Source organism: Electrophorus electricus, chromosome 4 (assembly GCF_041902795.1).
Source record: "Electrophorus electricus isolate QZ-2024a chromosome 4, ASM4190279v1, whole genome shotgun sequence".
Taxonomy (NCBI): Eukaryota; Metazoa; Chordata; class Actinopteri; order Gymnotiformes; family Gymnotidae; genus Electrophorus; species Electrophorus electricus.
In genome coordinates, this window is record NC_137500.1 from 36,845,001 (window position 1) to 36,872,500 (window position 27,500).

The 27,500-nt window shown below is 45.5% G+C and overlaps 1 protein-coding gene across 9 annotated transcripts in view; it reads left to right on the forward strand.

Annotated features, from left to right (window-relative positions):
* Nucleotides 1-27,500, forward strand: part of rbms1b (RNA binding motif, single stranded interacting protein 1b) — a 35,390-nt gene that overhangs the window by 4,827 nt on the left and 3,063 nt on the right. The window contains exons 1-13 of one of the 9 annotated variants that reach the window (XM_027010213.3): nt 307-502; nt 10,054-10,235; nt 15,311-15,369; nt 17,089-17,180; nt 22,142-22,299; nt 23,042-23,121; nt 23,971-24,086; nt 24,264-24,313; nt 24,412-24,499; nt 26,057-26,107; nt 26,777-26,887; nt 27,239-27,313; nt 27,414-27,492. In XM_027010213.3, coding sequence (XP_026866014.1) covers nt 437-502; nt 10,054-10,235; nt 15,311-15,369; nt 17,089-17,180; nt 22,142-22,299; nt 23,042-23,121; nt 23,971-24,086; nt 24,264-24,313; nt 24,412-24,499; nt 26,057-26,107; nt 26,777-26,887; nt 27,239-27,313; nt 27,414-27,485 — 1,200 coding nt within the window. In that variant the 5' untranslated portion in view covers nt 307-436 and the 3' untranslated portion in view covers nt 27,486-27,492. Of the gene's footprint in view, nt 1-306; nt 503-4,028; nt 4,321-10,053; nt 10,236-15,310; nt 15,370-17,088; nt 17,181-22,141; nt 22,300-23,041; nt 23,122-23,970; nt 24,087-24,263; nt 24,314-24,411; nt 24,500-26,056; nt 26,108-26,742; nt 26,888-27,238; nt 27,314-27,413; nt 27,493-27,500 lie in introns of those variants that run through there. The other 8 variants (XM_081713587.1, XM_027010216.3, XR_014123448.1 and 5 more) reach the window with 8 other exon arrangements.

A 27,500-nucleotide genomic window follows, 5' to 3' on the forward strand; every position in this document is an offset into this window, starting at 1 on the left:
TGTAACTATAGAGTAACGCGTTTCAGTGTAATTTTTGATTGGTTCATAATTTGCCGTATGGTTTAGAAACAGAAACGGTTGTCCTAAATCTGTCATCATTAAACGGTCATATTTTCATCATCTAGTGGCAACACTGAAATTAAACAAATGTTATAAAAAGAATTACCCACATTTGCTGTTCCACTTGTAATCGTACTCGGCTCTCTGAACCCTCCCCCCAACCTTTTATTTTTCTCAGTCTCTCTCGTACACACACACACACACACACACACACACACACACACACACCCGTGTGCTGAGAGTGTGTGAGAGCGCTGTCTTCCTGTGTGGCAGTGCGACGTGCTCCCTCCCACACCGCGAGTACGGCGAGCTCCTGAAGCTCGTGTGTACCCACGGCGACCGACACGCTCGTCGCTGTGGCGGCTTGCACTTAACGATGATCGCATGGCCTCCTCTGAAGAGTTTGGGCCCTCAGCTGCTGCCGAGCAACAGACGCAGGAAGGTAAATACAGACGCGGGGATTTCGGAAAACACTCTCGCTGTTGGAACAGAATTTACCGACTGCCGCTGAAAAGAGGCGGTGCGTGATAATTAGAGGAAGCTGAGAGAGAGAGAGAGAGAGAGAGAGAGAGAGGGGGGGGGGGAGATGGCCTTGGTTATAAAGATGTAACGTTTTGTCATGTCAGAGTAAATTGGATTGTGTTTGTAACTGAATTGAGAAAGAGAGAGGTGGGGAGAGAGGGAGGGAACGCGAGCAATGCATTGAGGAGCAGTGGAGCAGCTGGGAGTGAACTCTCCATGCACCAGCCACAGGATCACTTTAACAAATGCACTGAGTTCCAAATCACTTATCCTTTCATTTGGACATTTTCGCCTCATTTTCAGCCTGTGCCCTTGCAAAGGAGAGAGCTACAGCATACCAACTATAGTGACAGAGAGAAAGCAGGCAGGGGGTGGGCTAATAAAGAAGTTGATGTAACAGAATGGAAACCTATTTGTGCGTGCAAATGAGTAAGTGTGTGCGTGGGTGTGTGTGCATGTATGTGTGTGTGGGTCAGTGTTCAGATATACCGTAGAAACAAGTGTTTGTGGGTGAGGGCCAAGCCTTTGTGTGTTGGTGTTTCCTCTGCACACAGTGCTCTGACAGCTGCTCCATGTCAGAGCAGCCTGCTTTGCTCCTGGTTTGTAGCAGTGAGAGTAAATTCACTGTATGCATTATTCTTCTGCAGGCCTATATCATCCAGATCTTAGTTGTCCCTGATATTATGTGAACTAGAGGACACTCTGATAGCATGATAATCCCGTTATAATTTCTTTTTTTTTTTTTTTGTCGGTCAGTGCAGAGATAGTTGTTATTGTGTTATTAGTGTCAAAGTTTCTCTGTTCAAGTAATATTAGGATGTTGTTATATTTGAAAGGCTAATTAATTTAATCTGCATAAATGCATTTTATGTTAGTCTACTCTGCAACAAGATTTCCTGCTCTATTTCTCTCTCTCTCTGGCCTACTGGTACTGTTGTGTCTGTGTTTTCTCTTCTCTTATTGGTTGATTACATACTGGCATCAACCACTCATACAGCTGCCAATTGATGTGGCCTTGCCTGTCTGTGTTAACCATCCTAAGATCTGGCCATCCGTTCATATCAGTCATTTTAGAAAGTGCTCATCTCGGTCAAACTAGAAGTGGTGAAACAAACCTATATGAAAATGATGTATGACTCATAACAAAAGGTGGGGATGGTAGACAAAACACCAAGCTCACCTTAAATCCTCTTTCAATATTTATGGACTACAAAAATCAAAATTCACCTGACATGCATTTCGGCATACATCTTTCATGTTTGTTCATTTTTATGTGTTAAAAAATCATTTGTTACAAGATTATGTTACATGATTATGCAGCTGTTTTACTGACACATGCTAGTGACCTAGATGTTAAACTTTAGAATGATGTGGCACCAATTTCTCCTCAAATCTTAATCAGCAGATGCATTTTTACTCCTGGGACAGACAATGAGCTATAGGATCATGTTTCTGTGTTTGTTTGTGCAGTTTGTTGCTGTTCCTCTTGTGTTTTTTAAGTGCTTGTAATAAGGAGTGATTTGGCTCTGTTTAGACTCTTCCAGAAAGGATCTTTCATCGCAAATGTCAGAATAGTCTTTGTAATTAAACAAGGGCGATTTAGAAAGGCAGATCAATTCAATTAAATGAAGTGAAATTAATAAATAAACCAATAATCAGAGATTAGATTCTTATTGTTACATACATAAAATTCATAGCACACTCTAATTCTCAAAGACAAGACAGAAATTGTCCCATTTGCCATTGTGGCATACCGCTTGGTGATAAAACTGAAGTATTTTTCACATTTGTATTTACATAACAATATAAACTATATTGCTTCCTACATTATTGCTGTTAGTTGTTCCATTTAGAACTTATCTTTCTTAGAAATGTCATTGCCATGGCTACCACTTTACTGTGTCTGGCTTTAAATCATTTCAGTGCTTCATAGAGATTTTACAGGGCACAAAGATCTTAGGTGAAAGGTGCTTTTCCTCCCAATTAACCTAGCCAAAGTTTCTGATATCTCAGTGACTGGGTTGTTGTTGCTTGCCTGATACAGTTCTCATCTGGCATGTTTGTGGTGACAAAAGATGTTGCATAATGGTATAACAGCGTCCCTCGACACAAATGAACAAGGAGAGTATCTGAGGCTCAGTGTTTTACTGTTTAGGCTGTTGAACGAATATTCATTCAGAATATCATACACATAGTTGTGAGAGCTTGCTGAGAGAATGAAACAGCAGAGTTTGAGATTATTCGCATTGCAGTGTGTGTGCTTGAGGTCACATTAGAATTCAGAACAGCAGACTGAAAGTGCTGAGGCCATGGGGATATTTTAGTAGATAACAGGAAATGCTGGGTTGAGGTTTAAGGACAAGCCATCAGTTTCAGGTATAAAATGGGGGGGGGGGGACAAAAAATAGAAAATTGTTTGTGTGTGTATGTGAGAGAGAGAGAGAGAGAGAGAGAGAGAGAGAGAGAGAGAGCGAGAGAGAGAGAGAGCGAGAGAGAGAGAGAGAGCGAGAGAGAGAGAGAGAGAGAGAGAGAGAGAGAGAGAGAGAGAGAGAGAGAGAGATTTTCTGTTTTAAGTTTTCAGTTGATGCTTGTTTTGGCTGGAACCTACCCACTGTGATTTCATATCTTGAACAAAGAAAACTGATATAGCCTACATAGATAATACTCATATTTTTATATGGTGGTTTATATGGTCTGCATTCAGGTTGCTGAATTTTGAGGAACTACTCCAGTAAACTGATTTTACCTCATTAGCATTGCTTAGAGTAGCCTGTTTATATTGGTTTTCTTTTTACGTGTCCATCTTTTTTAATATATTAAACCACTCCAGGTGTATAGTACGACGTGTAGCCTTTCTTACTTTTCCTTTTGGAAACTGTTGTGTACTTGGATTTTACTTACTCTATATATTTAAAAATGTATGTTTTCACTATTTTTACTATGTAGGCGTTGCAATACATGAGCCCTCGAGTTTAAACTGGTACTTGCCTACTAAGTACAGTTGCTTAAAAGAAGCAGACAACGAATATTTTGGGCAAAACATGAATTTCCATGATTGTGTGTTTGGTTACTTCGTACTGGTAATTCAGTCCAGGCGTCTGCGATCTCCAAACCACAGCGTAGTTGATGGCCGCGCAGAGGAATGTCAAGTATGCACGCTTGAGGAAAGAAGTGGGGAAGTCGAAAGGAAATAACATAGATTATTGTATCAATGAGGTGAAAATATCGCACTTCACGTAATCTATATGGCGCACAGCCTGGAGTAAAGGTAAGCTACGTGGCGACTATCACAAACCTATTCGCCAACCACGATCCTTTCGGTGCAGATTCAGTTGTTGGTTCTTTGAGTATCCCCATGCCAGGCGGCGCGATGGTTCCTTCCATAGTGGGAGGGTTTGTTCTGTGGGGAACTCGGTGCAGATCAATGAACGGAGCTAAACAAACGGGTTGGGCAACCGAAGTTGAGCACGGTCGCGGGATATATGGTCACGGCGGATAACAGTCTCGCCTCTCGGCTGAAGAAATAAGTAAAAGTCAAATTCAGTAGTAGTTTCGACAAGCTTTCTATGTTTCATAGAATTAAATGTGCAACTTTAGTACCGTTTTGATCTCTTGGATTCTAACACAAGCAGCGAACAACAATTGACAGCGAATCATCTTTGCATCGGGAAATTTGATATTTCGATGATGATTTTTGCGAATTCTGGCAACCCATTAAGAACTACATATCGTAAACAGGTAAAAAAATCGATTTGTTGCTTAACTGTTTATGTTTGTATGTGTTGTAGCCTAGTTTAAACCGAGTTTGTCTGTTGTTGTTTTGTTTTTTTTACCGCCGAATACTCTGAACTAAATGTTTGTATTGAGTTTTCGGTGTTCATGGTAGGCCTACTAAGATTGTAACACATTACGTGAACATAAGCCCTACGCATATGCTGTGATACTTACAGAGGTCTTCATTTGGTTGCTGTAGTTTAACCCAACCTAAGTCTACAGTTTCATTTAAGATCTTCGCTGGTCGTTTGATGGATTCGATTACTTTTATTCTCAACATTTTCTTGTGGCTGTCGATGTACGTTGTGGTTTCTAAAGATAAGCGACATTTCCGTTCTAATATATGTTGTCATCGGTGTTTTAATATTGGACAACGATTCGTTCACTTAAATCAAACCTGCTTTACTACTTAGAATTGTTCATCTTTATTAGATTTAACATTTGTCTTCCTAAGAAACTGTAAGTTGTCGTTTTTCTTTATAAACCTACAATTCTTCTGTGTCAAAGCATATTTGAAAGATTTGCTTTGGCAAAAGCCAACAGCAAATAATATGAGCTATACTGTTTGAAAAACACACCTATTTTCATCCCAACATGACTTGATTAAAAGCCATTTTTGAACACACCACAAATTTGAGCCGCATACACTAGCAGCCACAGTTAGTATTCAGCTAAGGGTGGCAGGTGAAACGAGCATGAATGACCTTGTCTTATGCATGTGTCCTGTCAGAACAGAACTGCTTCTGTGGATTCAAGTGCGTTAAATAACGCCAAAAATATGGATGCCATGTTTTCAGTGCCATTCCAAATTATGAAGTCTGATTTATCAGCACATCAGCAGATTAATTGGTTGATAGAGGGGGGGGGGGGGCGCAGTGAAGAGGATTATGCATATTCATAGGTGGGTTTAGCAGGGACTGGGTGAGGAGAAATGGGGATCTCTCAGGGAGAAGTCTGTTGCTGTTAGGCCAGCGCGGATATGACAAGCTATCTGAGTCTGGGGCAGACCGATAAGAGTCTAGTCTCTCCCCTCCTTACCCCCCCCCCCCCCCCTCTCTTTACTCTTTCTGTTCTTTTCTTTCATGGTGGAGCTGAATACAAATCTGGAGGTAACAAACTGGCTTTGGTATTTGGCCAGGAAAGTGGACAAAAAGACAGGGGTACAAAAGTAGGCAGGGTAACACTGTCTGTCTCCTCAAAGATGCTCTTTGTCGTTTTATAACCCTAGACATTAGAACACGTCCCGGTCAAGAGAATGTCCTCTAATGAACGGTCAGATAATCTGTTCTGTTTTAGGAGGTTCACTATGAAAGGAGTGTGAATGGATGTCGTTTTTAAGATGATAACACCCCACCTTTTCCATGTTGTCATACTTACAGAAATATGTAGGTTTATGAAGTCCTATTGGACTTTTTTATGGGTTTTATGGACAGACAACCCATGAAAGACTGTTTTTGATTGTATCCCCCCATATTACTGATATGTATTAGGTTTTGTGTTTTTGGTTTTTTGGGGGTTTTTTTTGTTTTTTTTGCTGTAAATTGTTGTGTGTAGCAAATATAGCAAACGTTATATAAACTGCCTTGGTTTTGTTGTTCTTCTTTTTTTTTTTCCCTAAATATTTTTCGTCATACCTGATGCATGTTAAAATTGTCATTGGGATTTGGATTGATATATAATTAATTATGTAATTATGCAGCCTTATCACGTTACCAAAATACACTCCTGATCACATTTAGGTTTACGGCAGGACCACAGCGCGATGTTGGCTCTGGAGCTCACTATCCTCACCTGCCTCCTTACAGATGTTAATAGAATTCGGATAGAGTTAGGCCTGAACTGAGTTTCAATGTAATCATGAAAGGTACCCCCATATCAGCGTTTGAAAAAAAAAGCTTGGTTGTCTTTGAAGTCTTGCCAGTGAGTTTTAGGAGCTTTCCTTCTTGTGTACGTCTCAAGGTCCTGTCCACTTTTGTGACCTCGTAGCCTCTGTGCAGCTGTTTTCAGCTGTACTCTGGGGGGCTGCTGGGATGGACGAGTTGTTTGAATGGCCGCTGCCATAAATGTGCTCTTTGTGCAGAGACCTTTAGTGGAATGATATTTTGTTCAGCATTACTTGATATCACTGAGCTGAGCCGTGGCTTTCAGCACCCTGCAATCTCAGCCTTATGCAGTAGTGCTTTAATGCACCTATTCCGTATGTATCAGATTTTAAAGATGCATTTGACATTCGTTCAGTGATATAAAATTGAGAAATTCTTGCTTTTGAAAAAAGATTGCTTGGTTTTCAGAAACAGAGGCTAAGTTGCAGAGCCTTTATGTGATCGAGTGAACGTGATGACGCAAGTATAAGGTACAATTAACTGGAATGGGGCCATAGTCTCACACTCTCCAAGAAAGACTGAAAGTCAAACCAGCTCAAGTAGATTGGCATATAAGTGATATAATAATCTGCTATAGCAGTACCTGTGTAATGCCACGTTACGCTCTAATGAGGCCCGTCGCCGCACGCTCGTCTCGCTAGGGGACCCAGAATGGAGCAAGGAAGCGGTCGGATTCTAGAAGGAAATGCCTGCAGATTTTAGCTTTCAGCTGAAGATTAATGTCTGGATCCCAAACATTTGGAAAAGAGGCATAAACAAGACATTCCTGAGTGCAGAGTGAGCTACAGCACGTCGGCCAGAATTGTGGAAATAATGAGTGTGATATTAAAGCTTGTGGTATACTGATCCCAGAGAAGCCTTTGGAGTAATCTAGGTAGGGGGTGTGTTCCTTCAGTTTACCTTTCCTATATTTTTCTGTATGATTTATGCAATATGATCATTTGAGTAGTGATTGCCTGATCTGGAGAGTGAACCTAAGCAAAGCGACCAGTGGAGTCATTGCGTAGTCAGCCATTCAGACAGAAAGTGTAGGGAGAGATCATCACTCATAATGAATTAGTAAATTAAGTTGGTTTATATTGGTTTTCATCACTTTGCTAGGTCATACAGGCGGTGGGAGTTTTGCTGATCTGGTGTACTGCCCATGAATGGTTTTGATATAGCTACATTTTCTAAATATTAAATGTCACAGGTTCAGATGTCTTTTTAACCATTGTTTTTACCCAGTTGTTCTGTGAGTACTCAAACAAGGAAGCATTTTAGTCTTTTTTCTACTAGTAGCTGATGTGGGAAGATGGTGCAACCCCCCCACCCCCAAAAAAAGAATTTTAAGGGATCCTGTCCAACTATCTATTCTGAAAACTTTATAGATGATAAGTAATGAGCAGAGAAGTGCAGTCAACTGTTGCCAGAACCAACTAGCTATTTGTGAAATGATTGTCCCAGCCAAGAAATCAAGTGCTGGCTTTCCCGGCCAATCACATGCTAGAATGGCGTGGCCAAAAACAAGGCTAAATGTGCCCGGCTTCAGACGCTGAGAGCAGAATGTGCTGCCAGTACTGCACTTCTGTAGCGAGGTTGTTCCATCCTCCTGGAAAACTTGTAATCTCATCATCGCTGCTAGCGTGCATTCGCAGAACAGTCGATGGGGGTAAAATTAAAGGAGAACACTCAGGATGCCGGTCCACGGTGCAAGTCCAGGACCTATCTTGTTTCGAGTAGTCAAAGAGCAAGTGTTAAGTTGCAGAGGCGAAGAGCCGCGTGAACGCTGGAAAGACGATCTTCGCTCTCTGGAGCACACCACAGGCGGCGATTGCTCAACACTGTCACTGCTTCATTCTTTGGATGCCAAACTGCTTCCTCTTTCTTGTGACTCCCCTGAAAAATATGGAAGGGGGGCTGAGTGGGTGAAAAGGCACGCAATCAGAGTGTAACAGAGGGAGCACTTGAGGAGGAAAAGCTCCACAGCTAGGGACATCTGTGTCAATGCAAACAGGACGGAAGTGATTGGCTCTGCCACACAAGAGCTCTTTTACTACATGAAGAATAGGGCCATCTAACTGACTCAGTCCAAGCCTGTCCAAATATCCCCCAAGATTTCCCCTGGTATGTATGAGCTCTGAATACAGAATGTGTTTCCGATTAAAGGTTGACGAAGGGTTGATATTCATAATGCACATTGCTCATATATTTTATGTGCATGGCACATATATGAATGGTTGTCTGCAGAATAGGTATGAGTGTGGAAATTTTTTTTAAGCGACGTTTCTCATTACCCTGCCTTTTACGCAAGTGGTTGTATTTTATTTGTATATTTTTGTATTTTGTATTAAATTCTTATATATATATATTTTTTAAAGCTAGAATAGTATATTTTATTTATGCTTTGTAGTCAAGTGATTTTGAGTTACTAATGCTAAAATGCACGTGTTGTTGTTGTTTTTTTTTGTTTTTTTTTTTTAAGTTTTGCAGACCTAAAATAAAACACAAAGTGCTTTGGTCTTTTGCCTTATGCTGGTATGCTTACACACACACACACACCCAGCAGGGATTGACACCATGTTGTCATGCTCTTCCCATTGCTTGCTTTTCATTCCCAGACATGCCTCTCTGGCTGGACTGCATGTGAGGTCCTTGGCATGCAAGTGGTTTCCTGTCTGTGCGTTTATGCATTCGTGTGCGCGCGCACGCGCGCGTGTGTGTGTGTGTGTGTGTGTGTGTGTGTGTGTGTGTGTGAGACAGAGAGAGAGAGATTGAGAGAGATTGTATAAGTATGGAGCTGTGGACCTGTCGGTTTCTGGTAGGCATGCTGGTAGTATCTCCCCCACACTCACACACTTTGCCTACATTGAACCTTTTTAGATCATTGCCAAGGACATTGTGCGAAAGAACAAGGAATACTACAAGTAAGAGAATGTATATCCCAAAGAAACGCACTTTGGCTTGGAGTGTGTAGTCCACTTCCTTTCTTTCTTTTTCTGTGGGCAGTCTAGGCTGTGTGCTCCAGTGCACCTGTTTTCTACTGAGAGGGGAGGGAACACTTCAGAACAGGCATGAAGCACAGTAAAGATGGATGACAGTAACGCTCTAAGCTGACAGCGTGCAGTCAGTGCCTTTCCAGACTGGGAAGAAGGGCCCTGTGTACAGCAGGCTACTTGCAGCTTTTAGACTTCCTAGAAGCTTTTTTTTTTTTTTCTTTTCGTTATCCAGAATAATATGCATGTCTCTCTGTGAGACGCTAGGAAGGAAGTAGTACCCTGCGTTTGTGTGAGAGGTAGTCAGACTGACCAAGCTGTGTGGCTTCCTTCATGCTGGCCCAGGAACTTTTAGTGCTAGTGGGTGTGTATAAACATTACTGCAGTGCAGCGTCCCGGGTTCCTGCATCAGGCATCTCCAAGTAAGGGATGCGCTCTAGCATCTGCCCAGCCCTGTCCTCATTAGCATGCAGCAGCAGGCAGAAACCGCTCCTTCTACACTGAGTTTGATCAATTAATCTCCAAAGTAGCCTTTCAGACCAGGTTTCATCTCTCCTCCTTAATCCGTGTAATGAATGCTGCGGCAGAGTGCAGGATTAGCCAGACGCTTTAGCTCTTTGCAGCCCACAAGCTGCTTTTGTTTATCCAGTGTTTATGGAATGACTGTCGACGGTCCCGGGAGTCATCCTCACACTTGCCACATTGTGTTCAAATAAAAAAAAATTCTTGCCTCTTTCATTCTCTCCGCCAGATCTAAAGGCCCACGTTTACCTTTCACGCCCTCGGGTTACGTTGTGTCCTCCCGCTGACCCTGTTTGTTGTTCTATCACTTTTGGCAGCCCCCTGTTGGCCCCTCGTCCCAGCCCATGGCCCCGCCCAGTCCCGGAACCAACAGCAGCACCAATCAGAGCAGCAGTAGCAGCAGCACGGCAGGCTGGGAGCAGCTCAGCAAAACCAACCTGTACATCCGGGGGCTGCCCCCAGCAACCACAGACCATGACCTGGTCAAGCTCTGCCAGCCGTGAGTACTCCACTTCCTCTCATTAGTGCCGTTATTGATCTGCTATTGATCCCTTATTGACCCATTTAATCTCCTCCTCCTTTCCTGATCTGAGTAACTGGGAGATTGGGGGTGGGTGAGCTTGGACTGAAATTGTAGTTCCATTTATAGAGGATAATGCTTTGAAAGGCTTTCATGTTTACTGGGGTAGATGAAGACATGGGAGAGGAGCCTCCTGCAGTTCGGAATGACTGGCTGTGACTCATTAATCCCAGTCGAACTCGGAGAGGAAAGTGCTTCTCTGAAACGGAGATCGATTACGGCTTGAGGAGGGAATATGGCCTCAAATACACAAACATCAATCTCATGCATCAGCACGGCTTCAGTCACCACACACTGGGTTTCCTACATGGGTATAATCAGTTCATCTGCAGTGCACAGGTTGTTGTTTTTGTTTTTTGTATTTTGATTACTTCTCCTGTAGTTGTAAGACTAATCATAAGATGACACCGGCATTATGACCAAGAATCACAAGTCACCAGGTTTTATGGTGTTCCAGGAGGTGTCAACACGCGCAGCAGCAGAGTTCGTTGTTGTAGAAGTGAATAAGCATACAACGTTGGAGAATGCACGATTGTATACCAGGGCCTTTTGTTGAAGTACGTGAGCGCTATTTGTAGACCTCTGCTCTCGGCATTATGGCTGTACTTGTGTAACATAATCACAGTCCGTTTCCCTCGGTAACAGAGTGAAGAGGTTTAGCGAGCCCTGTGCTACAGACATGCCTCTTCGTTTCGGAGGTCTGCGCTGGGAGGAATACGATGAATAAATGATAGGATCCTAATGCCTGTCAGGTTGTGGGCTGGTTTGAAATGGTTTTAGGAGATGGAGCAGAATACACTCAACCAGGAGTCGGAGTGCTGCAGTGAAAGAACAGGCCTAAGAAAAGCTAATAGGCCACTGACTGCCATTACACAAGGCTGCCATCACTGCCATTGCACAAGGGGGGTGGGGCAGTGTGACAGGAATTCTGCATTTTAACCTGAAATGAAAAATGACACTAAGAACTGCAAGGGTGTGTGGGAGATCTGTAGTGACTGGCAGTTAATTTGGGCAAAGGACCACCAACTTCACCAAAGACCAGACAGTCTGCTCTCATCATGGCCAATCTCTGTGGTGACCGGTCAGGTGACTTTGAAATCTCATTTTCCCTCTGTCAGCCAACTTTTCCTTCCATACATGCATGCACGCACAGACTGCGAGATGCCGACCACGCGGTGCACTCGGCCCCTTTCTTCCTCTACGGCTCCCCTGCAGCGTTTGCTAAGGAAGACAAACCGGGGCAATTTCTGTTCCTGCATCATTTCCACATCATGGAGAAAGTGAAGCGTCCCTCTTGGTGGAGTGTAATTGCGTAGCCAAATGTTTCGGTTATGGCTCACAAAGCACAGCATGTCGGCGCTTTTGAACCAATAAAGTTGAGACGATAAAAGAAGTCTAATGGGTGGAGACCGCGTTCGCCATCTCAGAATAGAATGCCGCCAGAGTACACTTGCTTCTCTGAGCCTTTAGCTGCGGCCTTTTAAGGTAGTGGATTAGTTGGGGGGGTGCAGGCCGAGAGTGTGATCTCCTAACCTTCAGCTGTGTTTAGCTTAATCCTGGCATGGCAGTGAAAACGATTTGCCTTTTTGACAGTTCGCCCTCTGCCTACCTTTTCCCAGGCGGGATAGAGACAATGTTCTTAGAATTTCATAGGTTATTGTATATTTGGGGTCAATTGGAATAGTTGTGAAAAGTTTGAACCCATCGGGGTTCTCAGGATTTCGGTATGAATGGCTCATAACATTTGATCTGATCTTTGTAGTCATAATAATAAAGTTAAAGACACACATGGAATTTGCTGTCTTTATTGACCAAAACACATTATTAAAAAAAGTATGTGAACAGTTATTGAGCTTTCTCAATTTTGTGTTCATTTTGGTGCTGTAGTTGGAAGGTATTTTGGCCCACTAGTCTAAACAAAACTTTCGGTTCACATGTATTTTTGGAATGTCTGGCTGAAACAGCCTGGTCCACATCACACCGCAGTATTTTAACCGGACTCTGTCAGGACTTTTAACTCTTAAAATATGGACTTTTTTCCAGCCTCTCTGTTGCTGATTTCCTCTTCTGATCGTTGCCATATTGCATGACCTAGCGTCTTTGGATTCATCAGTCATATCCAGGTGCCGTGGCGTTCTGTAGAATTTGCTGATGCTTCCTGGAATCCAATGCTCCCTTACTGAATGCAAGTTGTCCAGCTCCTGCAACCATAAAGCTGTCCCACACCATTATACACCCACCACCATGCTTCACAGACAGGCAGAGGTGTTGGTGTGACGGTATGCAGTGTTGTTTTTGTTTTCACCAAATTTAATGCTGTGTACTTTTTGCCAAAAAGGTTCAACTTTTTGTCTCATAGCACACTGATCCAGCCAGGTGTTTTTTTGTTTGTTTGTTTTTTGTTTTTTGTTGTTGTTTTTTTATACGGGTGAAGGAGAAAAGCCTTAGGTGACTCTAAGCATCTGTAAACCACACTGTCATATGAAACTGAGATTGGCGAGAGCCTCACACGTATGCAGATTAAAGTAGACTGTTATCGACCACAATGGCGACGTGGAAGAAATGGAAACATTTCAAAATGTTACATTTATATATAAAAGGCAGATATAAGCTTGAGGTGGTGGTACACGGGATGTACAGACTTGTTCTCGGCTCGTTCAGTATCCTCGGTATTCTCAAATAGCTTATGGAAAGAAATTGTGTATGTTGTATTCATTATCCCAAGTATCCCATTATCCCAATTGCTGAATTAAGGGAAAGTGACTCAAATAAGTAATTTTTCCATAAACTACTGCAGTGAACACAGAGTGTGATTCAAAGCCGTGATCCAGTTATTTGACCTACATAACCTTTTGGTTGTAAGATTTATGACTCTTTAGTTTCTCAGTCCTGTAGGGCTTTTTTTTTTTTTTTTGAGAATTGCTGTCCCAGCTAGAAGGGGGCTCATTCATGAGCAACATCACACGGTTCGGAGCATGGCTCCCCGCCTCGCAGGCTCTAATGGGCCGCCGTGCGGCCCAGAGCCGTGCCGACACCAAATCAATAAGAGCACGTTGAATGGTAACGTGAGCCCTGATTAGGCAGAGTAATGGGATGAATGCAAGGCTGTGATGGCAGTTGCATCCCTGGCATGGACGACACCCTATATCTCCTTACCCTAGTCCACGCCGGCCCGTGCAAGCGCTAATGGATTCGCAGTGGAAGCGAACGGAGAGGGTTCGTCTCTGGTGGCCCACTCGTTTCACTGTAAAGCGGAGCGGGAAGCCCGCAAACCCCGTTTTGGAGAAACACGAAGGTCTTCGGAGAGATTTATGAATGGCATTCTCCGGCCCCGCATCCCCCGCCAGCCTCCTGTGCCCTTGAACACAGCAGGCTGATCCGCTCGCCTTTCCTGCCCCCTGGACCCCGCCCACTTTTCCAATGGCAGTGCCGGCATTCCGATCTGGACGAGAATCCTCTAATGATTCATTTTTGTGCGAGGTGGAGGAAGCCCCTTGTCCTGCTGGCTCCAGATCCAACAGATGAGAGCAGGAAGTCACGGGTGCCCAGGGAGAGAAGGCCGGCGCAGGCTTTAAGGGTCATCCTCCATGACTGGACCCCAGATCTCGTAATGGTTTTAGTGCTTCAGTATTAATTGCCCTGCCTCCACCCCGCATTTCCTGTCGTGCTGAAGTGATGGGTTAGGTACAATCTGCTACAAGAAGGACACAAGGCCAAGTCTTCTTTTAAGGAATGTCTGTTTCGCTTTCTCCTGGAAAAGGTCAGAGGTCAGATGTCCTTTTATGTGTCTTGCTGCGTCCTGCCGTGCTGTGGACAACTTCCCCTTCTCCATCCCTCCTTCAACTCTGCCCTTTCTGTGGTTACACTTACAGCTCTGCTCTGTTTCCCCCCACCCCAGTAAACCTGCTCCTTCCAAAATTGGTTGTAACTGTATTTCAGGGGCAAGGAATCAGCAAGGAACCAAAGGACCTCTCATGAGACTAACCTTCTAAGCATTCCTCTTTCTCCCTTTTTTGGCCTACGTTAACTCCAAACAACTGCCTTTGAATGAATTGTAGCTGTTCACACAAAAGTCCAGCTAATGTTCTGCTAAGGTCCAGCACGGGGCATACGGTCGACGTTTCTACCACACACGTGCGCTTCCACAAATGCTTGGAGGTTAACACCCCAGACATCCTGGCCAGGAAAAAAAAAACGGTTTTCCCTGGGAACGACCTGGAGGACCCCCCATCCTAAGTTTAAAACAGCCTTACTATAGCGGGGTAATGGCTTGGGAAGATCAAACGCTGGCGCGCAACAGCCAAGGACCGCCATCTGGGAGTGCTTCGCCTTGTTTTTGTTCCCCTGCCGCCATCTTGTTTGCGCTCGTTGTGTGGCCACCTGGTTTGTTCTGGGAAACACTCACCGCTGCTCTGGGTATTTTGGGTTCAGTGTCGGGCTCATTTGCCCCAGTGGACAGCTTCAGTGACACTGCTTTGATGCATTTCCTGTTTGTGGACCCTGCTGTGTGTCCACCCCCCACTTGCACATGTGGCACTGGCCAGGAAATGTGCTTTTAAATTAGATTATTTAGAGTTTGTGGGGTGAAAGGAAATGCATTTTGGTTCGTATGTACTCGTTTTAAGAGAATGCAGTGCTGGAGTTAAATTTATTGTTCTTGCCCGCATGTCTCTTTTCTGAAGGTCAGGATCGTGTCTTCAGCCCAGATCATTTTCGTGTGGTACGTATTCACGTTCGGAGTCGAACGGAGCGCTCCGTTTGGGAACACTTCAGCCTGAATACAACTTCCTATGGCTCATGTTTGGGAGGTGATGTCATAAAGGCTTGTGCAAGCTGTGTTATTTCTGTGTGTACGTGCGTGCGACTTGCGCGTGTGTGCGCGGGGGTGGGGGTGGGGGTGGGGGTGGGTGGGTGGAGAATGCTGTAAAACAGACTCCAGCTGTCTGCTGTTTTAATCCATCCACCAATGCTGCCTCCTTTTGTTCTTTTTGCAGTTATGGCAAAATTGTGTCAACGAAAGCTATCCTGGATAAGACTACAAACAAATGCAAAGGTGTGTATCTTTCGCCATGGAGTCCCACTGCAAGTGTATTTTCTGCTCTCTTACTGCTCCAGACAGTAAAGATTTCTGAGTGTCAGACTCATATATTCAAGTGTTTCACATTCATAATATACTGTGCTATTAATAGTTTAAAGCGTTCTAATTTGATTTCAAAGTAATATTCTGAGGTAATAAAGTGTGTAATAAAGTGAAATGACTCTGATGTCTGACTTTTATTTTGTAGGATCAAACAGCATTTTGGTCTTTACTGTCCTTTTCCATGAGTAATACAGATTCCAGTGTGTGTGTTTCTGAACAGAGAACATATGCGTAATACCGAGTGTGTGTGTGTGTGTGTTTGTGTAGGACTGCATGACTATGCCTGTCATTGTCTTGCTGTGTGGCGCTGGGTGGATCAGGAAACAGATAGCCCTGCCCGTAGGCTGTGGCGGGGTGGGGCGGGGCGGGGTGTCCCCTGTCCTAGCGCCTTGATCTCCGCGCTGTTGTTTCTGCTCTGCCTATGCCGGCTGGGTCAAGCCCTTGGGGCGGTTCCAAGGTGGCTGTAATGCTAGAGGGATGGGAGGGGGAGGCTTAGCCCAGGGTCTGGCTCTGTTCCTGGCCTTGGCACCTCGGGGACCTGGCAGCTCTCAGCATCCAGCCATGGTGCTGTGGATTATTTATATGCTGAGTAATCTCAGCCTCCTTGAGAAGACTGACGGGTGTGTGTGTGTGTGTGTGTGTGTGTGTGTGTGTGTGTGTGTGTGTGTGTGTGTGTGTGTGTGTGTGTGTGTGTGTGTGTGTGTGTGTGTGTGTGTGTGTGTGTGTGTGTGTGTGTGTGTGTGAGAGAGAGGGAGAGTCATGCATGGGCTGTAATTGTATCTCTGTGTGCTCAGAAGCCGCTGCCAACGAATTGCTTACATCTCAGTTAGTAGCTCAGCAGCTCTTCGTAGTACAAAAAGCAGTTTAAACTGAGACTGCACAGACAGCACAAGTCTGCGGAGCCTGGCCATGTCCAAACGTGCGCTGCGCCCAACCCTCAGTACCAACCCCGTTAAGCCCCCAAACACTTTCACTTTTCTGTTCAAAGTAGTTTGCAGGCACTGATGGCCTGGCCTACTATCGAAACAACATCTCTGAGAAGAAAACGGCTCAGATAGCGTCCTATAAGTGCACCGAGGGAAAGGAAGCCTCGGGTGTGGTGACGCTTTCGTAAGCGTGTAGAGCATCTCGGGGCCCAGCTCATCACGTCCATGCGTGGGCAGTCGGGCGCCACCCCTGCCTGAGCCCTCGGGCCTGTCATCGTTTGCGGTCGGACCCGTTTGCCGGGTAAACATAGCTGCCGCCAGTGTGAAAGCGCCAGCAGCAGGGTCAGGAACGCGAGCAGCCAGTCATGGGCCAGCCTGCGTGTTTATCTGCTGCGCTGTGCCCCTTTCCCCACTACACGCTCCCTGATTAACTCAGCTCCACGAAACCGTGCTAGGAAACCTGCAGCGAATCAGCCCACAGAATTGTTCAGAGCAGGAGCATACGTGGGATTCCTCGGGAGCACTTCTTTTTGGGCCTGGCAAGAGTCTCCGAAGAGACAAAAAGGCATAGAATGTTTTTCCATCTTTACTCTTGTTGTGCGCGCCAGGACCAAAGGCTTCTGTTTAGGATCTGCATGGAACAGCAAGTTCAGGCAAGGAGAGGAAAGAAGCAAGCTTAATGGAAGTCTGTGCTGTGTCCTCTTAGGTTACGGCTTTGTGGACTTTGACAGCCCTGCTGCAGCACAGAAAGCCGTCAATGCCCTAAAAACCAGCGGCGTGCAGGCCCAGATGGCGAAGGTAAGAATACACCTGTTATTACCCCCTCCCCTCTCCTCTCTCTCTCTCTCTCCCCCCTCCCCCCCTCTCTCCCCCCCCCTCAAAATCATGACTTTTATTACTTTCTTTTGATGTGTGTCTCGGTCGTGGGTTGGACCTGCATGTTATTTAAATACCTTAAAGTCAGGGCTTTGAATTCAGAGGATTAATTCAATTTGTCTTGTAGAATGAATGAGCAATTGTGAGTCAGTGAATGGGCAAATTGTAACCATGGAATTCATTTCCTGCACTGTCTGAAGTAGAAGCAGGCAAAGCCCAGTTAGATCATGGCATTTGTCATGTGAGTGTTCACATCTCTGGGTTTGATTTTATGCTAGTTCAGGTGCTTTATTTTAAACTTTGGTGAGCCAAACTCTGTGTGTGTGTGTGTGTGTGTGTGTGTGTGTGTGTGTGTGTGTGTGTGTGTGTGTGTGTGTGTGTGTGTGTGTGTGTGTGTGTGTGTGTGTGTGTGTGTGTGTGTGTGTGTGTGTGTGTGTGTGGTTAGTTCCTATATACGTCCAGGTATATATAACACTGACTTGCCAGTAAAGGGTGTGTGTGGGCGTATCTGTACAGTGAGGAGTGAGAGTACAAAGATCATGTGATGGTAGTGGGGTGACACAACCCAGTGGAAATCCTCCCTGGGGATCCACATCTCCCCCCTCAGTCTGCTGTCTCTCTCCATCTTACACATGTGTGTGCACAAACACACATACAAATACATTAACGCACTCATGCGGAAATGCACACAGGAGCCTCTGTGTCCTTCTGACGAGGCTCTTCACTCTCCACAAAGTGCAGACTGTTTGAGACGCACCCAGCTTTGGCACCAACATAAAACTACCATCCTGTAATCTTACTGGTTCCACATGGACACTTAGGTGTGGGCTACTAGTGGCACTTGAAAGCCACATCTGAGAAAATCGGAGCAGGACAGCAACTCTTTTCATTGTGTCAGATTCTTCATCACCTTCATCACAGCCCTCCCCATGCAGGACTCTCTATTCATTCCTAAAGAGAAGTCACAGTGGTCTGAGCATGAAAAGGGATCAGAGAGAGAGGAAGAGGGAGTAGAGAGAGAGAGAGAGAGAGAGAAAGAGAGAGAGAGAGATATAATCAGAGGGATTAAGCATGGTGAAGGGATTTGCAGCTGGGCAGGCTTTCCTGTTGGAAAATTTCACCTCTGCTATTCTGGGCTTCTGTGTTTAGAGTATGTGTCTGTATATAAGAGAAGTGTATTCATATGTGTGTGTGTGTGTGTGTGTGTGTGTGTGTGTGTGTGTGTGTGTGTGTGTGTGTGTGTGTGTGTGTGTGTGTGTGTGTGTGTGTGTGTGTGTGTGTGTGTGTACGTATGTACATGTAGCTATCTGTGTGTCTGGATATGCTTGCTGTTAACCTGCTGCAGATGGACTCTCCTCTGAAGTGTGTAAAATTGAGCAGCGCACTGCTCGCACTTTTACATTGCTCAGTCACAGCAAAGGAAGTAAATAATTGGAGGGAGTCATGGTAACAGGCCCACAGACGCTGTGGCAACCGGGCCCTATCAAAGACTCTATAGGCATGTACGAGCCACTGGACATGCCCCTCTGAACCCTTTACATTTTCAATTAGAGGACGACTGTGGGAGACTAAACGGGCGACGCTAAGCCCGGCTTTTTTTGCCAGACTGAGCTCGTTTGGAAGTCAAAATCTCCATTTAACTTTTCTTCTAAGGTGTTTTTTTTGTCTAAGGTAGGTCATCCCTTTTTTTTTTTTTTTTTTTTTTCTTTTTCCCAAAAGCTGTTTTGAGTCATTTGTTGAGTTCCATCCAGTCATTTTACACTCCATGTTTGAAAGACGTGTAAATTAGAGGGCCGGAATTACAAACCGGTCTCAGGATGGCCCAGCTCACTGCACAAACACGTCTGCTGTCACAAATGGAGGAAAAAGTAAACATTGCATGACTAGAGCACAAAGGTACGTGCGTGTGCCTAACAGACAAGGCCCCCGAATGGTAGAGCAGCAGAGGGCGGAGCTTACAGCTGAGAGACCAAACCCTATAACTGCTAATTAGACAGTGAGGAGAGCCTCGGCACCTGACCTGTCTCTCTCTCTCATGCCCTCCCATCCTGTGTCTTACTGAGAACTGTGTAAAGTTACATTTAAAGGGTGGGGGGGGTGTCCGTGCAACACCTGGGCCCAGCACGGGTCGTCGAGCTGCGTGGGTTGCAGGAGGAGACGAGGTGCGGTGTAGACTCCTCTCCCATGTGAGCGTTCATGTTCCCCAGGGATCTCCCTAGCTAGTATGTGCTATAAACAGATGTGTTATCTAGAAACACTAGCCTGCTGTCTCATACGGTCGTACACACCCACACACCCACACACCCACACACCCACACCCACACACACACACACACACACACACACACACACACACACACACACACAGTTTCAGCTCTCTTGCCCAGTCTGTCTGTGTAATGGTGCACACAGTCACATGACCTGAGCTGATTGGATAGTGATGGCATATCAAGCGCAGCCAAAACTGTGTCTCGTTCAAAAGTGCCCTGTTTACTCGCAAGCAGTCACGCACACGCAGTTGCATGGTCATGCACACGTACACAAGCAAGTTGTGCTTGTCCATGTACACAAGTGTGCGCGCGTGCGCGTGTGTGCGTGCGTGCATGCATGCACTTGTTTATGTGCCGTTAAGGAATCCTGGTCTCTACACGGCATCCCAGTCCAGGATCTCTGTAATCTCTTCCATCCCCACGCACCCTCCAGTGGGTGGAGCTGGAGCCGAGGGCGGTAATTTAGCGTTGCATGTCTGCAAGCTCCTCCAGCCAGCAGCGCTAATCTCTGCTTGCACATCTCGCCCACTAATCTGCTGAGCAAGCGCTCTCGCCCACTGGCACAGGCGCGGGGGTGACTGAGCTGCCCTCCACTTCGAACCACCCGCGCGAGCAGCTTCGACTAACGCTTGCGGCCCACTCCCCACCCTCCGAATTCACACTTGGGGCGCGTGTGCCCTGTGCAAAGGCAGGACGGTGAGACTGAAACATTTCGTGTGCACCGCGGTGCCTGGCACACCGCTGTCGTTTCATACTAACTGACGTCTAATGGCTGTACTGGTTTTCAGAGCTGTAGCGGCAGCTGGGTCTGAGCTCCATCACTGAGTGCCTGGGGTACAGTGCCTCAGCCAGGGCCTCGAGGCCAGCGATCGGTCCTCTGTATCCCAGTGTTGATTTTTCTGTCAAGGGTGTTACTTTGGTAATTCAGCCCCGTCTCTTGCTCGCTCTCGCTCGCTCTCTCTCTCTCTCTCTCTCCATCTATCTCTCTCTCCATCTATCTCTCTCTCTCCCTCCCTCTAGCCATCTCTCTCGCTCTCCCTCCCACCCTCTATCTGTCCTTTCTCGTTTTTTCTTTCTCATTGCCCTCTTTCCATTCTTCTGCTCTTTTTTCTATTTCTTTCTGGCGGAGGTTGAATGCAGTAGGATGTTAATAAATATTAATGAGGCAGCCCCCCACTCCCATGGGAGTCTCTCTCTCCATCCCTATCGCCCCCCCCCCCTCTCTCGCGCTCTCTCTCTCTCTCTCTCTCTCTCTCTCTCTCTCTCTCTCTCTCTCTCTCTCTCTCTCTCTCTCTCTCTCTCTCTGATGCTGATGTAACTTGGGGTATAAGCTGAAGTGATACTGTTTGGAGGTGGTGGCCAAGATCTGCATGCAAATTTCTGCTCATCAGGATTCATACTGACTGACCCTTTATTAGCATTAACTAAAACACCTAGTGGGCATGGGGGAGGGGGAGAGACCATCTTCTATACACCCAGTCCTCAAACAAAATATAGCCTGAGAGAGGTTCATATTCATTCTAGCATGACGGCCCACGTTCTTATTCAGGTCTATAAAAGCAGTTCCCTACTTTTCCTATTCATCTTCATAAATCATCTCCCTGAATCTCTTCTTTGTGGGCACTGTTTTAAAAGCACTAAGTGGAATGTTGCGTAGGGGGTTTTGAGCCTTGGGTAGAAGGGATTTTATGGCCGTGACCTTAGACGTGCTTTTGCTAGTAGAGCTTCTGTCAGTTTGGAGGATAAAGAACTCATTACTGATGGCTATAGGCAGGAAGAAAGGTTTGTTTTACCCGGTACAAAATGGAACGATACAGGTAGAGTTTCACACCGGAGAAGTCCACCATGCTTCTAGCTATATAGCCTTTGGAACGTCAGCCTGGTATGAAATGGTGAATCAGTCAGTAATGGCCTTCTGAGCGCAGCCCAGGTGTGTAGGTGTTATCTGATCAAACAGAGACTTGGGCAGAGAAACCTGTTTGTACTTTGTGTGTGTACACGGGTACGCTTGCGCATGAACCAGTTGGCTGGGTGATGAGAAAGACTCCAGGTGTTTCTCCAGCTGCATGTATGCAGGTGTTGAAGTGGGTGCCCTGGCGAGCCCCCTGATTGCCCCTCTGTGGTGCTGTGGCCTTTTTCATTTCTTTGTTTGTCATTTACAACTAGCAGCACCTGGTAAGTAACATCTCCAAACAGGAAGGAGACCTTAAAGCCTGTCCCCATACGAGAGCCACACTTTTTTTTCCCACATTTTAAAATGATTATACAAGTCAAGATTTAAATGAGTTAAAGCTACTTATTCATGTCTTGCATTTCCAGAACTTAACAACTGATCATTCTGTCATGATGTGGTGTCATCCTCTCCCCAGCCACTTGATTAGACGCACCAAATGATATCCAAACTGCAGTGATCTGTAGTCAAAAACTGACCAGTGCTGAACAGGGCAGGGGCACGCTTGTCAAACCGCCCGTGCCAAACAGATGCGCTACCGTCCGGAAGTTTACACCTGCAAGACGAGTATGAAGTGTAACCTGTAATTCCCCGGCACGGCGTCTACAGTCTGTCCTCGTCCATTCCCTTCCATCACTCACTCGCCCTCCGTGTCTCCGTAGCAACAGGAGCAGGACCCCACCAACCTGTACATCTCCAACCTGCCGCTGTCCATGGATGAGCAGGAGCTGGAAGCTATGCTGAAGCCCTTCGGCCAGGTCGTGTCCACGCGGATCCTGCGAGACGCCAGCGGGGCCAGCCGGGGGGTCGGCTTCGCCAGGTGAGACCTCCACCCGCTCCACCGCGCCTCCGGCTTTGGCTCCCGTTCCTGCCCGGAGTCGGAGCCAGGACAGGATCCGGTGACCTTGAGAGCTGACTGGTGGAGGGAAAGCGAGTGCCATTTTGGCTGGGTTTGGTCGAAGTGCATCGTTTTGATGTGATTACAACATCGCTACTTTTACTCCCTGTTTCCCATTCGTTCCTAAAGCCCTGGGATGGGGTGAGGACAACATGACTCACAGCTGAGGGAACACACCTTTCTAACTGTCTCATAGCTGCAATCTGATGTGGCCCTTCTGCTCAGTGACTGCAGGAGTGTGTGTGTGTGGATCATAAATTCCCCCCTTACACACATGAGTGGTGTATAATATCTTTACCTCGCCTGTCCCTGAGGCAGAGCTGCTACGAACTCAGACACACACACAGACGTTCTACAGCTCTGAGTGTTTCAGGACACTTTTAGGTGTTTGCTTAACAATTACTGAAATTAGTTATTACATGACCTGAAGTTTCTGTTTTGTTTTGGGGTTTTTTTGTTGTTGTTTTTAACCCCTGGGTGAACTAGTGCCGTCCATGTGACAGTGTAAAACTCCTTAATGTTTCACCGCTTCCACTGAGTTTCCATTGCAGTAGCAATGAATTGGGTCTTTGGTCAGTAAACTATTTATATTTACCTGCATGGCTACTGTTGGATGTTGTGAGTGAGAGGGGTTCGTAATGGTGTGATTCCTCTGTTTCTTTAGGATGGAGTCAACAGAGAAATGTGATGCTGTTATTTCTCACTTCAATGGAAAGTTTCTCAAGATGCCTACAGGAGTAATGGGTAAGACAGAACATTTGTGTGTGTGTGTGTGTGTGTGTGTGTGTGTGTGTGTGTGCGCGCGCGCGCACACGCGTACTGTTTTAATTGTGTAACGCTGTTCATTAAGAACAAATGGCTGTACATTTGCAACCACTTATGTGCTCGAGTGTTTTATTAATTGTGTTTAGCTGTTCATTTAGGAACAGCACACGTCTATGGGTCCCTGCTAGGGCAAATTCATTCCCTATTCATTTGGTAGTAGAGACTCCTGGCATTTTTTTTTGTTTTTTTTATACCCCAGAGCTTTGGGGCATGGCTTTCAGACACAGTGCATATCAAATGAATGTAGGCTTAGATTGGAACAAGCACAGAGATTAACAAAAAGCCATGCTGTACCAGTGGCCTAATGCAGGAGTAAGTGCTTATTGATTACTGAATGCAGTTTGTAGTTAATGTTGAAAAAAGTGGGCAAATTCTCTCTCTCTCGCTCTCTCTCTCTCTCTCTCTCTCTCTCTCGCTCTCTCTCTCTCTCTCTCTCTCGCTCTAAACGGTGAAGGGGTCTCGGGTGAGCCTGGCTCTGATGTTGCCTTTTCTCCCTCTCTAAGCTTTGTAATTGGATTATTAGACTGAAATAGTCTCCACTGCCCATGTTGCCTCTCCCTAAAGGGAGGGGCGGGGTGGAGGGGGGGTTATGGGAAGGCAAGTGGCCAGTTGGAAGTCTGTATTTTTAGTACAATAGGAAAAAGTGAACATTTGGAGTGGATGTAGGCTATCACCACAGGGATGGACATGGCAGTCAAAAGACTTGACAGACTTATGCGAGCAGTGTTAAACTCCCTCCTCCTTTTCTCTGCCTCTGTCTCTCTCCAGCCCCCACTGAGCCTCTGCTGTGCAAGTTTGCAGATGGAGGGCAGAAAAAGCGACAGAGCCAAAATAAATACGTGTCGAATGGACGAGCGTGGGCCAGAGAGGGAGAGGCCAGGCTTGTGAGTTCTGTGTGCATGCGGGTGTGAGCGAGGGTAAAGTAGAAGGCCTCAAAATGCAGACTGGAATAAGAATCACAGTGGCAGCAACATATTCATGAGTCTTTTTCTTTGTCCGTCCGTCTGTCTGTCTGTCCGTCTGTCTTCCTCTCCCACCCTGTCTCTGCATCTACCTCTCAGACTGGAATGACGCTCACGTATGACCCCACTGCTGCGGCTATGCAGAATGGGTAAGTGGCAAAAGTAGACGATAAACCTTTTCACCTCCTGCCCATGAGCTGGGAGAATATAAATCTCTCTCTCTCTCTCTCTCTCTTTCTGCCTCCAGGTTTTATCCCAGCCCATACAGCATCACTAACCGAATGATCGCGCAGACAGCCATGTCGCCCTACATCTCTCCAGTGTCCACATACCCGGTACACAATCCGTTCAGCTTCTGCACTAGCCTTAATGGGAACCAGGAGTGCGATTAAGGTGTGGGTGTGTTGTAGTGGATTACGTTCTAATCTTTGCGGCTATGAGCAAGAACTGCGTAAGCACAAAGTCACGGGCGAACGGCTGTTCAGTTTGCCGGACTCTTCACGGCAGGACTGAGTGTATGCGCTTGAGTTGCGGAGTAGTCAGGCAGTTGTACATGAATGTACGGCAGTCGAATGATGTTTCAGCTTTCTTGAACGTGCAAAAATCAGACCCTGGACAGCAAAAGCGTTGTTTACATAACGATATTCCAGTACATGTTGATGGGGAAGTAGTTTGACCTTAATCCCTATAACTGCTGTTTCCACATATATATCTACTGTGGATTATTCTGATACAGTTAGTAATGTTTTGGTTTGATTGCTAATGTAAGTGTATGATTATTGTAATATAGATCATATGGACAGTTGGGTCTAATATGGATAATACTGGATCAGTTGAAGCGGCCCGTTTGTCCACAACATGACCCAATTAAAGCATCATGGTATAAGCATTATTAAGATTAATGGCTATATCATGTTACTAGCATTAATCACCTATCAGGTCCTGATGGTGTGATGGCCGTACTTTAAGGTAAGGCAGCTATCTGAGTCACTCTGCAAAAAATAGTACTTCTAAAAGATTAAAAGGTATTCTAAAATTACTTAAAACCACAAATATTTTAACTGCAATTATTTTTACTTAAAATTTTAAAATAAAATTGCTTCTTTTGTTTTTATGAAATGCATACTTCTAAAGATGGACCTCTCATTAGCTTCCAAAGGGTATAGACAGAAAAACTGCTTACAGAAACACCTGATATTTCCTTCTTACTGAGTGAAGAACAGTTTGCCTGTGGTAACTCACCTGTCACTATTTTACTGCTCTGCACTCATTTGAACATTGTGGGCTAATGATGCGTCGTCTGCCACAGTAGCTCACGTGACCCTCAGAGTGTAAATGAGCAAGCAAGAGAGAGGTACAGGAAGACTGGTCACACAGACAGAATGATAGCATTCAAGCTAATGTGAAAAGAACTATTTTATGCTAAAAGGTTTCAGTGAACATGCTAAAACACTCATTCATAATTCACAGTTCCCTAAGGATGCGATGTTCCAGCTTGTTTTCGTGTTTGTGGTTGTACAAGACTGTTGTGAAACCGAAACTAAATGCACTTTAATGGAAGCCTTTTGTAGGTCATCTCCGTCATTGTATTTACTATGTTTACTCTGGAAACAATGAAATGTGCCGAAAGTATGTTAAGCAGGTACCTTTGGTGTTTATTCTGCGTGTTGTGTAGTGTTGTGTGGGTATACATTTGATTGTTTCATTGTTAGCACTGTTTTGTGACTGTGTAAGTGGAAATATCTCAAGAATTTCACTGCTAGCACCAGGGGTGCAAAAGCTACAGAAATAGTAACTGACTTGGCAGTATATGTTTACACTGTCTCTCTTTTTCTTTGTGTGTGTGTGTGTGTGTGTGTGTGTGTGTGTGTGTGTGTGTGTGTGTGTGTAAGGTGCAGAATCCATCCTGGGTCACCCACCAGCCATATATTATACAGCATCCAGTAAGACTAAATTTTAAGAATAATCCTTTTCACTGAAGTGTTGGGGTGGGTTTGCAGACTGCAGATAACCCTGGTCAAGGTTTAAGGTTGTCGATCTCTCCTGACACACCTGCCTGGACCTCGCCCTGATCCCTTCCTCTCTCCCCATTGAAAAAACACTTTCATTATCTGCTGTTTGCATTTCTTACCCTGCGGAGCAAAGTTGCAGGCTCAGGGACTCCAGATAGAGTGGATTGACCCAACCGGACGGTCAGCACTAATAGGGACAGAACCATGTCTTCATGACCTGTCACAGTTATTCAGTAAAATCGTGTGATTTTACTTGTATATAACTTGCGTGTAAATAAATATTGTTCTTGTATATCATTTTACACGCGTGTCAGTCAAGAGCAGCTGTAGTAAGCCTATAACTGGCAGCTCTAGGGAAAGGCATTTGAACATCTGAACAGGGTGTGAACAGGTGAACAAGGTGCAGATGTGTATGATATAGAAAGAATGCTAGTTAGTGGGTTAGACAGATGAGATGTTAGACAGATGGTTTTAGTGTATTCTGCTATTTGGAGACACCCCTAGCATACCAGATGATCCTGTATGGGCAGTCTGAATGCTCTGGATCTCTTATTCTGTCATCAAAGGTGACGTCTCTTTTGATGCCTGGCCCTCTTGTAGGGAGCTGTAATATCGCCCTCTATGGATCCCTCCATGTCATTGCAGCCAGCGTCCATGATGAGTCCCCTCACACAGCAGATGAGTCACCTCTCTCTAGGCAGTACAGGAACGGTGAGGAGACACACACACTCACTCAAAACGAACGAGTCGATAAAAACTTGTTTGCACACACCCAAGTGCTCAAAGTAAGAAACATTTCTTTAAACATCAGACAGTTCTCATCCATTCAAATGGATTTGAATCCGTTTTTCAAAGTACTGGAACTACAACCTGCTTGGCGTGCACTAAGAGCATCAAAGTTAAACTTCTCTTTGTAGACTTCTATTTGTTATAGAAAGTAATAAAAATTTCTTTGGTAGTTTTTCCACTTGGTTCACTCTATCTTAACCCATACACACTTTAATTAATTCACAAATTAATTGTGTGTGTGTGTGTGTGTGTGTGTGTGTGTGTGTGTCCTAGTTCATGCCAGCTAATCCCGCCATGCAGGGTGCCTACATCCCTCAGTACACGCCCTTGCAGCCTGCTGCAGTGGAGGTGAGTCAATTTGCACGCGGTCACAATCCCCCCGTGCACCCCGTCACAATCCCCCGAGCTTGAGCAATCAGGAGTTTGATTGGCTTGTTTGTTTTTGCAGGATAACAGCCCACAGCCTCAGGTGGAGTCCACCAGTGATCATTCCCCCTACAGCTACCAACCCGCCAAGTGATGAAGGGGTAAGAAC